General features: G+C 26.4%; 1 protein-coding gene across 5 annotated transcripts in view; it reads right to left on the bottom strand.

Moving 5' to 3' along the window:
• LOC128997282 (insulin gene enhancer protein ISL-1) overlaps window positions 1-19,061 on the bottom strand; it is a 90,045-nt gene that overhangs the window by 47,387 nt on the left and 23,597 nt on the right. For all 5 annotated transcript variants that reach the window (XM_054422902.1, XM_054422905.1, XM_054422904.1 and 2 more), the window contains exon 2: window positions 14,292-14,481. In XM_054422902.1, the coding sequence (XP_054278877.1) occupies window positions 14,292-14,481 (190 nt within the window). The remainder of the gene's footprint in view (window positions 1-14,291; window positions 14,482-19,061) is intronic.

Raw genomic sequence — 19,061 nt, 5'->3', positions numbered from 1 at the left:
TCATTTGATTCTAAATATAATTATCTATCCATGTCAATTAATGTATACAGATTTGATGAAGATAAAAAGATTGTTCCATTACAAATATCTGAAAATTACAATGCGAGATTAGATATTGATCTATTGTATATAAAAAATGATAATAATTCACATTATGTTTTGATAACAGATTTAAGTAAATTTGTTTCTACTCAATTAACAAAAAGTAACAGACATAAGAAATTCATTTGTAGAAGATGTTTAACACATTTTTACAAAAACAAAGATTTAAGTGAACATTTAATAATTTGTAAATCTCTTGAACCTTGTCGACCAATTTTGCCATTTCCTGGTGAAACTGTTAAATTTGAAAATTATTGTAAAAAACTTGAACATCCTTTTGTAATTTATATGGATTTTGAAAGCATTCTGAAAAAGATTAATACTTGTGAAAATAATCCAAACAACTCATATACAAATAAAATTCAGAAACATATACCTTATGGATTCACAATTTATTTAGTTTCTAGAGTGACTAATAAAATATATAAACCAATTTGTTATAGAGCAAAAACAGATGAAGAAATGAAAAATGTACCAAATAAATTATTTGAATACTTAGATGAGATTTCAAAGTATATAGCTAAAAAATATAATTCGAAAAACAAAAAGCCTATGAGTTTAACTAAAAATGAAGAAATTGAATATCATAAAGCAAGTGTTTGTCATATTTGTGAAACTAGTGGTTTTGATAATGATACAAGACGAAAGGTAAGAGATCACTGTCATTTAACAGGAAAATTTAGAGGTGCAGCACATTCAAGTTGTATTTAAATCTAAAATTTCCACAAAATATACCTGTGTTTTGTCATAATAGTTCAAACTATGATACACATTTGTTTATCAAAGAATTAGCTAAAAAATATGGTAAAATTGATTTAATAGCAAATACTGATGAAAAATATATAAATTATTCAGTAAATTCAGGATATGGTTATGAATTTGAAGATGATAAACCTAGAAAATTTGTAAAATTCTCATTTGTAGATACGTTTAGATTTATGGCCTCATCAATTGATAAGTTAGCTAAAAATCTGAAAGAATTTAAACACTTGACTAAATTTATAAAAAACATTGATATAATTGAAAAAGATTATGAAACATTTGAAATATTATCTTCTAAAGGTATATTTCCTTATGAGTTTATAGATGATATTGAAAAATTAAATTATGATAAAATATTAGATAAAGCACAGTTTTATAGTTCTTTAACTGATGAAAATATTAGTGATGATGATTATAAATACTATCTAAAAGTTTGGAATAAATTAAAAGTTAAAACATTAGGAAATTATTCTGATTTATACAATATTCAAGATGTGATGCTATTAGCTGATATATTTGAAAATTTTAGATCAGTTTGTTTAAAGAACTATCAATTAGACCCTGCACATTATTTAACATCACCATCATTAGCATGGGACTCTATGTTAAAATTAACAAAAATAGAATTAGAATTGATTAGTGATTATAATATGTATCTAATGATTGAAAAAGGAATTAGAGGTGGAATTTCTCAATGTGTCACTAGATATTGTAAAGCTAATAATAAATATACAAAAAATTATGATAAGACAAAACCAGACAATTATATGTTATATGTAGATGCTAATAATTTATATGGATGGGCCTTAAGTCAAAAACTACCATATAAAGATATTAAATGGATGAATCCAAATGTATATACAACTGATGAATGGAAAGAAACTATATTAGAATTAGATGAAAATGCTGATTATGGTTATATTTTAGATGTTGATTTAGAATATCCAAAGGAATTACATGATAATCACAAGGATTTACCATTAGCTCCTGAACATTATAATAATAAGCTTTGTACTACATTATTTAATAAAAAAGACTATGTGGTTCATTCAAGAAACTTAAAATATTACTTAAAAAAAGGATTAAAACTAAAAAGAGTCAATAGAGTGATTGCATTTGATCAAGACAATTATATGAAAAAATATATTCAATTGAATACAAAATTAAGAGCTCAATCAAAGTCAGATTTTGAAAAAGACTTCTTCAAATTAATGAATAATTCCGTATTTGGTAAGACAATGGAAAATGTTAGAAATAGATGTGATATAAAATTAGGTAATGAAGAATATTCATTAAAACTAGCTAAAAAACCAAACTTTAAAACATTTAAGATATTTGATACCGATTGTATTGCTTCTCACATGATTAAAGAAAAAGTAAAATTTGATAAACCAATTTATATAGGATTTTCAGTTTTAGAATTATCAAAGCTATTGATGTATGAATTTTATTATGAAAAATTGAAGAAATTTGATCCAAATATAAAACTATTATATATGGACACTGATAGTTACTTTGTGGAATTAAAGAAAGATCCTTATAAAATTATTAAAGAAAATATAAATGATTTCGATACAAGTGATTATAAGAAAGATCATGAATGTTTTAATGAAAAGAATAAAAAAGTAATTGGAAAATTTAAAGATGAATTAAATGGTGAAATTTTAGAAGAATATTGTGGATTAAGATCAAAGCTATACAGTTATGAGTTTGATAAGAAAAATCCAGTTAAATGTAAAGGAATCAAGAAAAGTGTTGTAAATAAGTCAATTAATATGAATGATTTTAAGAAATGTTTGTTTGATGATGTGGAACAATATAGAGAGATGACATGTATTAGAAGTTTTAAACATGAATTATACACAGTGAGAATTAACAAATTAGCTTTAAGTAATAAAGATAATAAAAGATTTGTATGTGAAAATAGAGTAGATACATTACCTTGGGGACATAAAAATATTACTAAATGAGCGATCAACCACATGCATTAATTATACCAAAAGAAGTTTTAAATATAAATGATAACCAAATAATATATTTATATCCAAATATGACTTATGGTAAAATATTTTTATTTAGATATAAAAATTATAATATATATCAGAATAAAGAAGATAAAAATTTAAAACCATATAGAACTAAAATTAAAGAATTTATTAAAAAATATTTTTAATAAATGGAAATAATAATTATACCAAAAGAATTAATAAATAGTAAAAATGATCAAAAATTATATTTATATAAAACAAAAATATCAAATAAACATTTAGTTTATCTTTTTAAGTACAACCAATATTATGTTTATCACTTAACATTTAATTTTTGTATTATGCCATTTTTACATATAGTTTTAAAATACGTTAAAGATAGTTTTAAAGAAAATGATCAAAATATAATTAATATGTAATATTTATAGTTGAATTATTACAATTTATAGGTATATTACTTTTTTCCAATTTATTAAATTCTTTCTCTTTTATTAAGTTGTTTTATATCATTTTTAATAGAACTATATAATTTACATTTATCATTTTTATAATTTATTTCTTCAAACTCTATATTATTTAGTTTTAAAACTTTTATAAACTTATATTTTTAATTATTTAAACAAGTCACAATATTAGTGACTTGATTATTTCTTAATAAATTCTATAAAATCTATTAGTTTATTTAATAATTAAACCTTAAATAAACCTTTACAAACTTGTTTTTTTAATCAATTAATCTACTTCAAGATTTTTATGATATAAAAAACTTTAATAATTTTGATAAATTTCATATTTTTTAATAGTTTATTTAATAATTAAACCTTTATAAACTCATTTTTAATCATTTATTAACGCGTCGCGATTTTTGCGACGCGTCAAATATTTAATAAATTCCATAAATTTAATAATTTATTTGATAATTAAACCTTAAATAAACCTTTACAAACTTGTTTTTTTAATCAATTAATCTACTTCAAGATTTTTATGATATAAAAAACTTTAATAATTTTGATAAATTTCATATTTTTTAATAGTTTATTTAATAATTAAACCTTTATAAACTCATTTTTTATCATTTATTCACGCGTCGCGATTTTTGCGACGCGTCAAATATTTAATAAATTCCATAAATTTAATAATTTATTTGATAATTAAACCTTAAATAAACCTTTACAAACTTGTTTTTTTAATCAATTAATCTACTTCAAGATTTTTATGATATAAAAAACTTTAATAATTTTGATAAATTTCATATTTTTTAATAGTTTATTTAATAATTAAACCTTTATAAACTCATTTTTTATCATTTATTCACGCGTCGCGATTTTTGCGACGCGTCAAATATTTAATAAATTCCATAAATTTAATAATTTATTTGATAATTAAACCTTAAATAAACCTTTACAAACTTGTTTTTTTAATCAATTAAACTGGTTGCAATTTTAGTGACTTACATCTTAATAAATTCCATAAATTCAATAGTTTATTTGATAATTAAACCTTTATAAACTTATATTTTTAATCATTTAAATCTAATTTTATATAGAAGATTCTTTTTTTAATTTTAAATACACAATCGATCTTACATTTTCATTATTCAATAAATTTCCTTCATTATCTTGAATAGTAATTTTAATATTTTGAATTTTATTCATATTTTTTAAAGGAACATAATTAATTTCATTTGGCTTTTCACTAATCTTTAAACCATATTCAATATTTGGAAAGAAAGAATATAAAATTTCAGATTCTCTATGTAAATGTAAATGATCTTTATGATTTTCAATGCTAGGTTCAACTAAATTACAATGGATTTCAATAACATCAAAAGGTCTTAATTTTGGTAATTTTATTCCTTTTATTAATACATTTGGTTCAATCATTTCATCTTTTAACCCTAATAGATCAATTATGAAAGCTGTGACTATAATTTTAACAGGTGATTTTATTACAATAAAAGGACCATTGTTTTCTAATAAAAATTCATTTTCATTAAATTTATCATATTTATTTTTAAATTCTGTTAAACTTTTTGTAAATAATTTTTTTATGTCTTCTAAGGTGTAATATCCTTTCTTTATATTAAAATATTGATCAATTGTTTTGTTTTGATCAATAATACTAAAACCATATATATTTTTATAATCATTTGGTACATTTAATATAAAATTATCTGAATAAAATCCACAAAGACCAATACTATAATTTCCATCTAAATGAATTGGATGTTCTAATCTTAGTTCAATCTTTGAAGAATTGCCTATAATTTTAAATAATTTCATCTTATTTAAATGGAAAAATTTTTAAAGGAAAAAAATAAGATAAAATTTGATACATATGATGAAAAAATCAAGAATAATCAACCAATTAGATTGTTAATAATAGGATCAAGTGGTTCTGGTAAAACAACATTACTATTAAATTTTATCTATAAAAGATTGATACCATACACAAATTTATATATTTTTAGTAAATCATTAGAGCAGCCTGCATATATAAAACTACAACATAGATTTAAAAATATTGAAATGAACATTAACAAAAAAGTTGCAAATTTCTTTGGTTTATGTGAAGATATAATTTCATTAAATGATTGTAAACCAAATTCATTAATTGTTTTTGATGATTGTATTTTAGAAAATCAAGATAAAATAAAAGATTATTTTGTAATGGGTAGACATAAAAACATATCATGTATTTATCTTTCACAATGTTATTCAAAAGTTGACATTAAATTAATAAAGAATAATTTAAATATGTTATGTATTTTTAAGCAAAATAATCATTATGTAAAACAAATTTTTGATCATTTTGTAGGTTCTGATATGTCATTTAATGAATTTAAGGATATTTGTAATGATTGTTGGAAAGAAAATTATGGATTTTTAACTATGAATTTGATATTAAAAACAAATGAAGGAAAATATATGAATAAGTTTTCTAATATAAAATTTTCTTCTAAATAAATGTGGTGTATGCTTGATTTAATTGTTGATAAAATATTTGTTATAATAATATTTGCCTTATCTTTAGTGTTTATTTTTTTTATTAAATTTACAGAAAATAAAAAATGATGTGTTTGTGTTTAATTTTAGATTTACTTATTATTTTTGTTTTATTTATATTAATCATTAGTGTAGTGTTGATTGTGCTTAATCGACATAGTTTATGTTTATGTTAACATGGTTTATGTTTATGTTAACATCATTTATGTTTATGTTAACATATTTTTTCTTTTAATAAATGGATAACATAACTGTTGACAAAGCTAAAAAGTTAGATGAAATTGAAAAAAAATTAATAAAAGAATTTAAAAATCAGATTAAAATTGATGAAAATTATGAACAAATTAAACAAAAAGCATATGAACCAATAACATCTGCAATTGGTAAAGTAGAAAATAAAATTGGTGATGTTTTAAATGAAAATAAAAATTTAATGGATTTAGTACCTATTGTTAATCAATTTGCAAACATATCAATACCACAATCTGAAGAAGAATTTATGTTACCTTCAAGTACTCCATTTAGACCAATAAGAGAACAAATTATTGAAGAAGAATCAACATTTATAGATCCAAATATTGTTTCACCTCAAATATTAAATAAAATCATTGGTCCAATTGCACAAAAATATTTACCTAGAGCAAAAGATGATAAATTTGGTTTGTATTGGGATAAACATAAAAAATCATTTATGATTGGTGATAAAATAACAGTAATTGATAATGATGATTTACTTGTTAATGGTAAAACATATACTGGCACTCAAGGTTTATGGAGATTATTGACATATAAAGACAAACCAGATGATAATTTATATAGTCAAGATGATTTAAATAATTACTCAAAAATTTTATGGGAAACAGATTCAATTTATAAAAATAATGATCCAAGTACTAGAAAACCAAAATCAAGTAAAGGTAATAAATATATGAATTTGATTAAATTTATTTGGGATTCTAAAGGAAATATTGAAGGATCTGGTATAAGAAAATATTCAGAAAATAAAATTGAATACAGATATATTGATGATTTAAACAAATTAGAAAGTATAATCAATTATATATATGCTCAAGAAAAAGCTGGAAATAATAACTTTATCAATGAAAAAAGGGCTATTAAAGATTTTATTTCAAACAAATTAGATGAATTAATTGAAAAACCTGATGGTATAAAATATTTAAAAAGAATATTACCAACTATAACATCACCAATTATAGGTTCAGGATTATTAAATGATTTTATAAATAATTTACCATTTGAATTGCATGTACCTGGTTTTCAATATCTAGGACCTGGAACTAAGCTACAAAAAAGATTAAAAAGAGGTGATCCTGGAATAAATGATTTAGATAAAGCTGCTAAAGAACATGATATATTTTATAGAGATCATAAAGATACAGAATCTAGAAATGATATTGCTGATAAAATATTACAAGATAAAGCATGGGATATAGCAACATCTAGTGATCATGATATAGGTGAAAGATTAGTTGCTTTACCAACATCAGGTGCTATGTGGTTAAAAAGAAAATTTGGAATGGGATTAGAAATAGGATTAAAATTTTAACCTATATAAATGGAGAAAGTTAAGGTAAATTTAACTGATTATCAAAAATCTAAAATTAAATCTGCTTTTAAGAAAAATAAAAATTTGACTATACAATTTGAAATAGATCAATTTAAAAATGGTAATGATGTATTATTATTAACTAAAAGACAATTGAATAAATTAGAAAAACATAAAAAATTAAATACTGGATTAAGACTTGAATTTTCTTACAATCAACTTAAACAAATAAAAGATGGTGGTTTATTAAATGAAATATTAAATGTTGCTGATTATATTCCTGGCATAAATAGTTTAACACCAAAAGTTAGAAGAGGAGCTAAAGTAGTAAAAGACAATGTTATTCCAAAATTTAGAGAATTTATAAATTGGTTAGATCAAGAATTAGCTAATGTAAAAGGATCTGGATTAGATGAAAAAACATTAAAATATGTTAAGAAAAAAATTTCAACCCATTGACTTTAGCTGATTTAGAAAAATTATGTCAAAATATTAAGAATTTTAGAGGTGTTTTTATGAGAGATATGCTTCCAAAAACTGTTAATAAATTTGAATGTGGTGTAGTCAATTTAGATTCTTTTTCTGGTAATGGAACTCATTGGATATGTTATTATAAAAAAGATAAAATTAAATATTACTTTGATTCTTATGGAAAAATTGTTAATAAACCTTTTAAGGAAATTGTTAAATATTTAGGAAAAGACAATATATTTTTTAATGATTCACAAATTCAAAATTATAATGATCCACCTATATGTGGTCATTTGTGTGTTTTTGTATTAAATGAGTTGAATAAAAATATAAGATTTGATAACATAATCAATAAATTAATTCTTAATAAATATGGATTCATTAAATATATTTGATCTATTTGGTAGACAGAAAAAAGATTTAATTGAAGTAAAAAATGATTATATTAATTCAAAATTAAATTCCATTTTTAATGATATTAATAAGGATTTAAAAAACCATATTAAGAAAACTAATAATTTGGTTAATGCTATTAGTCTATCCAAAAATTATTTAAGTATTAATTCTAGAAGGATTGTTAATGTAAAACCAAGCATTAACGACTATGATGTTGTCATAAAATCTGAGTTAAATGAAGTTTTAAATTCTATTATTAAGGTTGGTAATGATCATTCAAAAACTAAACAGGATTTAAATGAATTGGTTAATTCATTATTTAATCTAAAAATGTATGTTGAAGATTTAGAAAAACAACTTGAAGATAAACTTGCTGAAAAAATAAGATTAGTAACTGCTGGATTAGCACAAATATTAGAAGATAAACTTAATACAGAAAACCAAGAAGATCAATAATTTTTACTATATAAATGGAGTTTATTTACTGTCTTAAATGTAAACAAAAAACCAATTCTAAAGACATTCAAGCAATAAAATTAAAAAATAAAAATATGATTAAAGCAAAATGTTGTATATGTAATTCAAAGAAAAGTTGTTTTGCAAAAATTTCTTCCTAATAAATGGCAAACTATAACTCATTTGATCTTTTTATTATCAGAAACCAATTTATGTTGACCAATGAAGATTGGAATATTATTTCAGAAAAATATGAATTGAATGAAGATATGATCAGATTGTTTCAAAATAAACTAAATTGGGAAAAAATTGCACAATATCAAACATTAAGTATACAATTTATTGATGAGTTTATTAATTATCAACTTAATGCTTATATTAATTTGGTTTGTAAGTATCAAAATTTAGATGAAGATTTTATTGATAAATATAAAAATGATTTGGATTGGGAAATAGTGTTACAATATCAAAATATATCAGCAAAATTCATCATAGATCATGCACTGAATATTGAACAGTTTAAAGAAAAAATGGATTATGACGAACTTGATTAAATTATTCCAAAAAGATTTATAAAACTATTCTTTATTACAAAAATTTTACTGGTTTTAAAAAACCTTTTTCTTTCCATATTTTTTTCATAAATTTCTCCTTAATAAATGGCTAATACTTATGAAATTGAAAGAGCTGAATATAAAAATTTTTATCCTTTATCTAAACTACATTTGAATGAACCAAACAAAAAAACTGAATTTAATATTGATTTTGGAGATGGTTTTTGTACATCTAAATTTCAATTTTATATTTCAGGAACACTAAAAAAATCTGATGATAGAGACTATGGTGCTACAGATAATGTAAAGTTGATTAATAATTTTGTACCATTCTTATTTTCAAAAATTGAAATTAGAAAACATAATAAATTAATTGAGGAAATTGAATATCCTGGACAATTAAGTACAATAAAAGGTACTGTTACTTATTCAAAAACAGAAGCAGTATCCAACATTTGTAATGGATTTCAATCAGATTTCAAAAAAACATTTGAAGCTGTGGGTAATCTATCACATTTTGGATTAGGTTTCTTTGAAAATGTTAATGTTCCAATATACAAAGGAGGATTCAATATATGTTTTGTTAGATCTGAAGATAATGATGCCATTTTTAGATGGAAAACTAAAAAAGTTGATGGAACTTTTGATGATACTACATTACCAAGTGCTGGAAAAATAATTATTGATGACTTTTTTATTAGAGTTCCAATAATTGAGTATAAAACTACAAGTAAAATTCAATATATTAATGAAATAACTAAAAAAGAAAAAATACTATTTCACTTTAATCATTGGCAATGTATTGAACAAAAGACAATAACTGGAAAAACAGTTAGTTTTGATATAACAAATATTTATCGAAACATCTATAATCCAAAATTTATAATAATTGGTTTTCAAAAAGGTAGAACTAATGATCAATTATATGACACTTCAAAATTTGATAGTATGTATATTAAAAATATTAGAGTAAAATTAAATGGTCACTATTATCCTGATGAATTAATAAATCTAGATATAAATAATGAAAAATTTAGAATTGTATATCAAATGTATCAAGATTATAAAAAGGTTTATTATAACAATAGTGAAATGTATTATGATCCAACAGAATTCATTGAAAATAGACCATTATATGTGATTGATACAACAAAAACTCCTGTTAATATTTCTGGTTCAAAGAATGATATTATTATAAATATGGATTTTGATTATGATATAACTGTTGCTAGTAAAACTAATTGCTATGTGGTTGTTGTGTCTGAAAGATTATTAGAGTATAATGTGATTAAAAATGATATAACTGAAATCAAATAAAATTATTATAAAACCACCATTTATTTACTACTTTTTGACATATTTTTCAAAATATTATTATATTTTATGAATAATGAGACTACTATTGTTAATTTAAAATTTGTTTCATAAAAAAATATTAATAAATAAAAATTTTTGATTTTCAAGGTCACAAGAAATAAATATTTTAAATTTTATTATTTAATAAATTTGTACTTACCTTATAGATATATCATACCAAATTTCATGAAAATATCTTTAAAAACAAAGAAGTTATTAAGGTTTTTAGTTTAAGGGTAGTTCACCCTAAATTGGAAAATTTTAGTAAAAACATTGATTTTAAACATCATTTTTCATAATTTTTAAGTTTTAGAATTATTCAATAATTTTTTACATTTTATAAATAAAATACAAAATAAGGGATGAAACTACCCTTAACATAAGTCAAAAACATTCTTTAATATTCAATGAGTGTATGTTTCAAATTTGGTTAAGATTGGTTTAAAAACACTCAAGTTATAACATACAATATATTTCAAATAATTTCATTCGATACTAACAATCGAATAATAAGTTGAAACATTCGATATTAACAGTTAAATTACTGAATAGGAATTCAAAATAACTCACACAAACATAAACAAATAATATTTACTGAACATTTCAGATTTATCAAAGCGTGCATTCAATGCACGCTTTCGTTGAACATCATTTGGTTTGGCAAAAAAAACTGTCAAATAAAACAGCACAGTCACTTAAATTTTTCTACACAAAATATTTACTGTAGAATTCAGATTTATCAAAGCGTGCTTTAGAAGCACACTGTCCTTGAATGTCATATGGTTTGGCAAAAAACTATCAAACAAAGCAGCAGTCACTTGACCTTGAAAATTCTGATTGTTTTATAAACAAGTTATGATTGCAAACAATAAAAATAGTCTATAAATAGTTCAATAAATCACTTTTACTTATTAAAATATTAGTTAAAAACACTTGAACAATCCAAATATGGTGATGAACACTTCAAACACATTTCACTTCACAACACGATAGTTTCACAATTTTCATAGTTAATCTTCTTTATACTTCATCTTCAATCAATAAATAATAAACTTTTACCATCAATAAACTCTTATTTTAAATATTTCTTCATAAAACAAAATGAGAATATACATAGAAAATCAGCCAGTCGACAGAGCCACACCCATTATGATAGCTAATGACGAGATTTTTGCTAACTTGACACTTTTTTTTTGTTCAATCGGCTAGTTTCATTAGCTAACTATTTAACCATTGATTATACATTTTAAGCATTAATTATAAAAAACTTTTCAATTAGTTTAGATAAATCAAAATAATTATTATAATCCACACTGCAATTTACTAACATTCAACTGGTTATTATTTTATTCAATCACTTATTTTCATAAAAAGATCGACCAAACAAATTAGGCCATAGACTAATATTCCTTCAATAAGATTATATTTACAACACAATTTATTTTTGTTGATTTTTACATTATCTTTAATCATACAGAAATGTATAATATATGAAATAGCACTAATTTTTAACAAGCTTTTCATTGGTGACATTTATTTTCAATTTAAATCAATACTTATCTTCTTATCTTAAGATTATCATTTTTGATAACATTTCATGTTTAAGTTTAAAATTATTTAAAATGAAATATGGACTTGTAATACATCAAATATCATTAGAATTTTCTGAGAAATTCAAAACTTTTAATAAATTTTGAATAACTCAAATAGAAAAAATATTATTTACAAAAACAATAATTTAAATAAAATATTTAGAATATTTGAATAAAAAATTTTAAAATTTTACTTGTTTTTAAAAACATTTCAGTTTGTAGTCAATTTTATGTAAAATATAGACATATTCATGAAAATTTCATCAAAATTATATACTTTTTCTAGAAAAATATGAATATGTTAGAAATTGACCTAAAAGGGTAAAAAATATAGCATATTGTATAAAAAAATAGGAAAATTCATTTAATTTTTGAGTGGCTCCTTTTTTGGCCCAGAAGTGACATGAATATATCTACTACTGTATATGAACCAATCGAACCACCATAGAGCTGGTAGTTCGAATCCCATTCATCAAAGAAAAAGAGAAAATTATTTAAGTTATAAGAAATGTCTTTATATTTGAGAACACCATCCGCTAATTGATTTAGACAAATTCACTATGTATTTTTACTGTCATGTAAAAGGTATTAAGTTATAAACTATTAAATGGAACAAAATTTACTTCCTAAATCATATTACTATTCATCACAAAATCAGAGAAAAATATTTCGCATTTATTTTACCAAATTTCCTATGCGAATCCTCATCAACAGAATATCGTTATGGGGGGGATTTTCAATATAACCACAATGATATTCGCCACTTTCTAAATATTAGGAACTGTTCGATCTGTCGGAAATAAAACAAAGCGAGGGAGACAAGACAATGCCCACTTGTGACAGTTCTGTTTGTCGTCCGTGTTTGCTCTTCGTCCCCTCGCGACCCTGCGCAAACACCTCGCTGTTCTGTTCTTTTCCGCGTCTCCAAACTCAGGCGTCAGTGGAGAGAATGAAAAATATACTTAACAAACTTAATTAAAATCTATGTATTTATTGAGTTAGTCAAACGTAATATGTTGCTGGATAGGCTTCCAAGGTCACTTGTAGAATCGTGGTGTTTGGTGACGACTGTGTCAAAATCGACAAATTGCTCGTCGAAGTTTCGGCCCCGATATAGAGGGCCATCCTCAGGGCAACTCTTGATTCCGCACAAACTACATCGAGACCGAAACGTCAGAGAAGCGATTCGTGTCATGATTGACAGGGCCATGGATTTACTTACTTCACTTGAAAGCGATGAACTTTGTGTACAAATGTTTTTTATGGCGTATTTTGTGAGGTCCTTGTTTGTAGGTGCCAATAATGGTGGTACGTTTGTTGTTATTAGGTCAATAATGTTGATATATATATAGTTTTTCACGTAAATGATTATTTTTTTATTTGTATCCTAAGATGAAGATATTGTTGGGGCTTAAAAATGGGGTACACTTTACAGAAAATTAATTTTTTTTTTGATACGACGGAATACTGGAGGGATTTTAGCGAAGCTAGTTACTTTCAGCTCTACGGTAAACAAGGTGGCAGTCTGAAATTTGTGCGTAGAACAACTCAGTCAGAATTTCATATGTGTGAATTTGCAGAACTGAGTTTATACCGATCAAAAATTGTAGTAGTGATCTTTATTCTCACGGATAATCAAAAGCCATGAGCATAATCCTTTTTTTTCTAACAGCAAACACTACCAGACGTTTCACTCTGAAGTGGCACCATCGTCAATGATAAGCCTAGAGACTACCCTAGCCTCTGTACCACTTCAGAGCACCACTTGAGCGTCAGATGAAAGTCTCTACCAGACGTTTCGCCCTTGCACAAGTGGCATAATCCTCAGGGGTGGGGCTACACCCAAAAGGTGTGGTAGTATTTTGAGGACGCGATAGGTGCCGAGAAATCTACCAATTCTGGACACAGGTAACGAAAGCCAACACGTGAAAAATATGATTCGTCTATGACAGTTCTGAAATGTTAAGCACTTCAATTTGACATTAAAAATGTTTTATGTATACATTCCTTTCCTATCAAAACATTGGGTGTTCGTTACTCACCTAACATAGTCTCTCTTGCAGTAGGTCTTGCCGTCCCGGACGAAGCACGTGCATGTTTCGTCCAGGAACTGATGGCACTCCGCACACTTTAGGCACGCCGCGTGCCACTCCAGGTCAGGTGCCACCCTCAGTATGTACTGGTCGTGGATCTGGGCGCCACAACCAACGCACAGGCTCAGTCTTCTCTTCTCTGAAACATAGGAAAATACCATGAGAAATCAACGAAAAGAAACCCCGGTTGTTTGTGTGCAATCCAAAACATTTACCAACACAATGCATGATGTTGACGATGTTACGCCATGCTCAGGTAGTGGTCCATCCTGGTGGAATGACGTGGAGTTGTTAAGAAACTTAATGTCAACAAACAGGTTGTTGTAAAAAACCCCTCTTAACCACACAAGTATTGAGCATAGCTTCTGCAGGAACATCATTATGAGATTGCTATAACATGTATCTTTCTAGTCCAATACATTGATGCAGCTGTTACATATTAAGGATTTAGACCATGCACAGGTCACATTGCGAATTCTGGCAGTCACCGTCTTAACGTTGACCTGTTGTTTGGAAGCTTCCTTATGAAATGTTAAAGCGGTAAGAATCGTCTCTAGGTAAATAATAACTGCTGTACACAGATTATCGTAGACACTAAAGACATCTAAATGGAGGAACATTATGGCCACGGGAGCATGTATGGAATATCTAGAGGTTGATAATGATTGCATTTTCCTAGGGCAGAGTCAAATTAAGGAATGGTTTGAACAAAAACGCCGTAAACATTTGGAAGTATTTCATAAGAACATCATACACGGACGAAGGCCATAATGATCGGTGCATCTTTGGGAACATCATGTAAGAATGTATTAAAAACTAAACGTCTGTGATGATCATCAAACAATATAAACTGGCCAAAATAATCTTTTGATGATTCGTAGAAATTATTTGTTCACTTAGAAACACTGATAACAATATTATAAATTTCCAACAGATACGTCCATGAACATTTCTCATCGTAATTTTCCTTGCAAATTTAAATTAGTTCTATATTATCTACAACTATACTGCATGACTGTTGGGGCATTCAGACGAGTGCATATGGTCTGACAGTTGCTCATTCTTCACGCTGTCATTTTCTAACCCAATGAGTACTCACTACTCACACCCGACGTGGACAAAAAATCTAATGAACCGACACCAATCGGGGGTCACCGGGCATTAGCCTAATTTGGACCTCTTCACGCGGGGTAAATCCCTCCGGTGTCTTGTTGGTTATGGGCCAAAGAAATTTAACAATTTGGGAGGATATTTTAAATTTAGATGTTACTCTGTTTCGTTATTCTTACGGAAAATATGTACAGTAATAGGTAATAGTAACGCAAAATACGTAACGGTAATTTGATCTTGTTTAAATACAATATTAAAAGATACAACGAATCTAAAAATTTACTTTTGCATTATACTTATAGTGATTTTATTTTCGTATAATGTATGTATTTGTTCTTCGATTCTATAGTTTAGCTATAAAAACGTACTCCCATTTCACGTATGCAGGAATATATTTTTACGTACGCAGTATATTGTTATCAAGATTTTCGAATAACTTATGTGTGGTGTGACATCAGTTCCTGGACGATTATGCACTTGCTTCAGCACAAGTTGTAGGAAGATGTTTTCTGTGTCATGTAGTTTTACAGATTTGATCTGTATTCATTTAACTTATTTTATGTTGACCCTAATTTACAGTAATTATTAATTTATTTTGATTGATTGCTGCTGTCGATCATGTTTTATATTATATTTATGTTGAAATTATACTTATACTTTTTAGGGTCCATAATTACTGTTATCCCTTACACTAGTCCTTTAGTTTTTTTATTAATTTATAACTCATGCAAAATGTTCATGACATTTCTCATTTATTATTTTGTAGAGCTTTCAATATAATTTTGCCCTACTTACTGAATGATTTTTTTAAAATCCGTTAGAAAGTTGCTGAAGTGTGAAATATTAAACAGAATATTAACTTAGATTTATCTTTTGAAGTGGGTCTGTTTGTTATTATTCTTTGCCCAGTTTAAACTTTTGTAGTAGCTTATGACACAAAATTATTCGGCCAAATAGGTATAATTAAAAAGAACCTATAGAAAGCACGGTGCTTATGCTCCGGTATCCATAGTAATATCGGATTCCAGTTAGTAGCCCTAAAGCCTTAGTAATCCTAAGATATCTTATTTATAACAACACCAAAGTCTTGACTTTACACTTGATTAAATATTTGTTTTTTTATCCGTGGGTTAACCGTTATCGTAAGCTAAAAATTAATTAGATATTACCTCAATAACTAATGCCTCTCTGCTTTTAGCCAATAAAGGTGTTATAAATCATACATTAAGCTTTCGTCAAACACAATTGACATTTGTGGATAATGGTAAATAAATAAAACGTAAAACGAAACCAAACCTAATCATAACCTTTACAAGCACACCATTTGTCGATACTCCCACATCACACATTGTGTGCGGCTTGAAGTGCAAGCACATTACGATGCCATAGCAAACAGCCTGCACACAATAACCATGCACTCAGTGTAGTTCTGATTATTCCATCTGTCCTTTTACAGTTTACGAACGCGGAGGCAATTCCGAATGTTTATCACGTTATAGTTGGCGGATGACGTCATTTCGGTGTCTTGAGACGCTGCGGAATGCAGGGACTATTTATAATGTGTAGGAATACATTAGGGTGGGCGGGGCGGGGAGTGGACCAATGGGAGAGGAGCCCCCCTCCATCACCCCTCCGTTACCGCCCCTACTTCTCTCACGCTCTCTCTCTCTAGATCACAAGAGTGTGATATCCCGTTGTACTTGTACCCATCTTGTACCAGAGTAACTTGAGCAGTCTGTTACAAGAACTGTATTATAAGCGATGAGCTGTAACGTGCAAGAAACTGTGTCAACAGCGGAAAAAGGACGACCTAGTCCTACACTATGGGCATGACATTTTTTGCAAAAAAACATTACTGTATTTCGAATATAAAATTAAAATGGTTTAAGTTACCTTTTGCATCAAACGATCCTTGATGTAGTAAATATTAACTACAGCTGTGTGACGCAAAATGTAACTTAAACCATTTTATATTGCAATTTTCGATCCAGAGACCCCAAGGAATAACGTGAAAATATTATTACAATTTTTCCGATGCAGGGTGTGCCAAAAACTGAGGGTCACTAGTTCGAATCTCGGAATTTTCAAATGTAAACATATATCATGTTATAGATCATATTAAAGGTACTGTATTTATTAGACAAACATTTGTAGCTTTACCCTGATATGCTACAAGTAAATGTTTTTTGAAACGACAAAAATAAAAATAAACTTTTTTTGAAAATTTGCAAACTTTTCCCAATGTTCAAAATTTTCAAATAGAAACATATGTCAAAAGAAACATCATTTTATAGTTTTTTTTAATTCTGAAAACTTTGTATATTACACTTACTTCGTACCTCTTAGTTTTTGTGTAAATTACAAAAAACCTAATTTTTCTATATCAAATGCATGTTATTTGGGTTTAAGAATAAGTCAATAAGTAATTTATTAGGCCAGATCAGCATAAAAAACAACACAAATAACAAAAACAACAAAAATAACACAACAACTTTTTCCTGAAATGGGGCTATTAGTGTAAATCCCAAATAACATGCATTTGATATAGGAAAATTAGGTTTTTTGTTATTTACACAAAAACTAAAAGAGATACGAAGTAAGTGTAAATTACAAAGTTGTTCAGAATTAAAAAACCAATAAAATGATGTGCCTTTTGACATATGTTTCTATTTGAAAATTTTTAAGAATGGGCATTTACAAATTATTTTTTTTTAATTTTTGTTGTTTCAAAAAACCTTTACTTGTAGCATATCAAATTTCACAACAAGTAAGAAAATTCAACCGGAGAAGGGCTAAGTACATTGGTATAGGAAAAACACTGAGTCTTAAAAAATATTGATTTAAAAAAAACTGCCGCCATTTTGAAACGGAAAAAGATAATTAATTTATGTTTTCGCCAAAATGTTTTTCTAGTTAATACCTTTAAAATGGTGTATAGCATAATATATGTTTACTTTTGAAAATTCCGAGATTTGAACTAGTGACCCTCAGTTTTAGCACACCCTGTGTCGGAAAAAAGTTAAAAAAATCTTACACTATTCCTTGTGATCGATTTAGTGGAAAATAATTTTATTTAATCCTCATAGGTTAAGCCGTTTTCTGTAATCAATTGGAGACACCTCTCGTGGGACACCCTGTATAGGCTAAATGAGATCTATTTTGTACTTTGCCAGATTTATTTTTAAGCAATGTATGGAATCATTGTCATTCTGTGGAATGCCTGTTTATATACGTTACCTATAACGAAAAGGCGCAAAAAGGGAGTTTTCTTAATTTTGTAATTATTTCTATTAAGTTACTATTTTATTAGTACCAAATAATCTTTTTATACCTATACAGCCCTAGTGAGGCCCCAAACTTGTAATTTCTAGCTATTGTGGTCGTATAAGCCTAGATCGGTCTGCGCACATATATTTCCCGCGATATTGTGGTATATTAATGGAAGCGCGGGAATCGGCGCACCGCAAACGGAATATGTACAGGAACTAGCCTCAAACACCACCGGTTAACTGCTACACTGGAACAACACTACAGTTAAACCATTGACTTTAGACACACAAATATCCTATCCATCCATTTGTAGCCTGTTGTTAACTTAGTTGATATGTT

The sequence above is a fragment of the Macrosteles quadrilineatus genome, unplaced genomic scaffold, assembly GCF_028750875.1.
Source record: "Macrosteles quadrilineatus isolate MER2022 unplaced genomic scaffold, UCM_ALF_1.0 Scaffold_6__1_contigs__length_79288215, whole genome shotgun sequence".
NCBI classification, from domain to species: Eukaryota; Metazoa; Arthropoda; class Insecta; order Hemiptera; family Cicadellidae; genus Macrosteles; species Macrosteles quadrilineatus.
The sequence above is the reverse complement of the archived record's forward strand: the minus strand, read 5'-3'. Positions and strand labels throughout refer to the sequence as shown.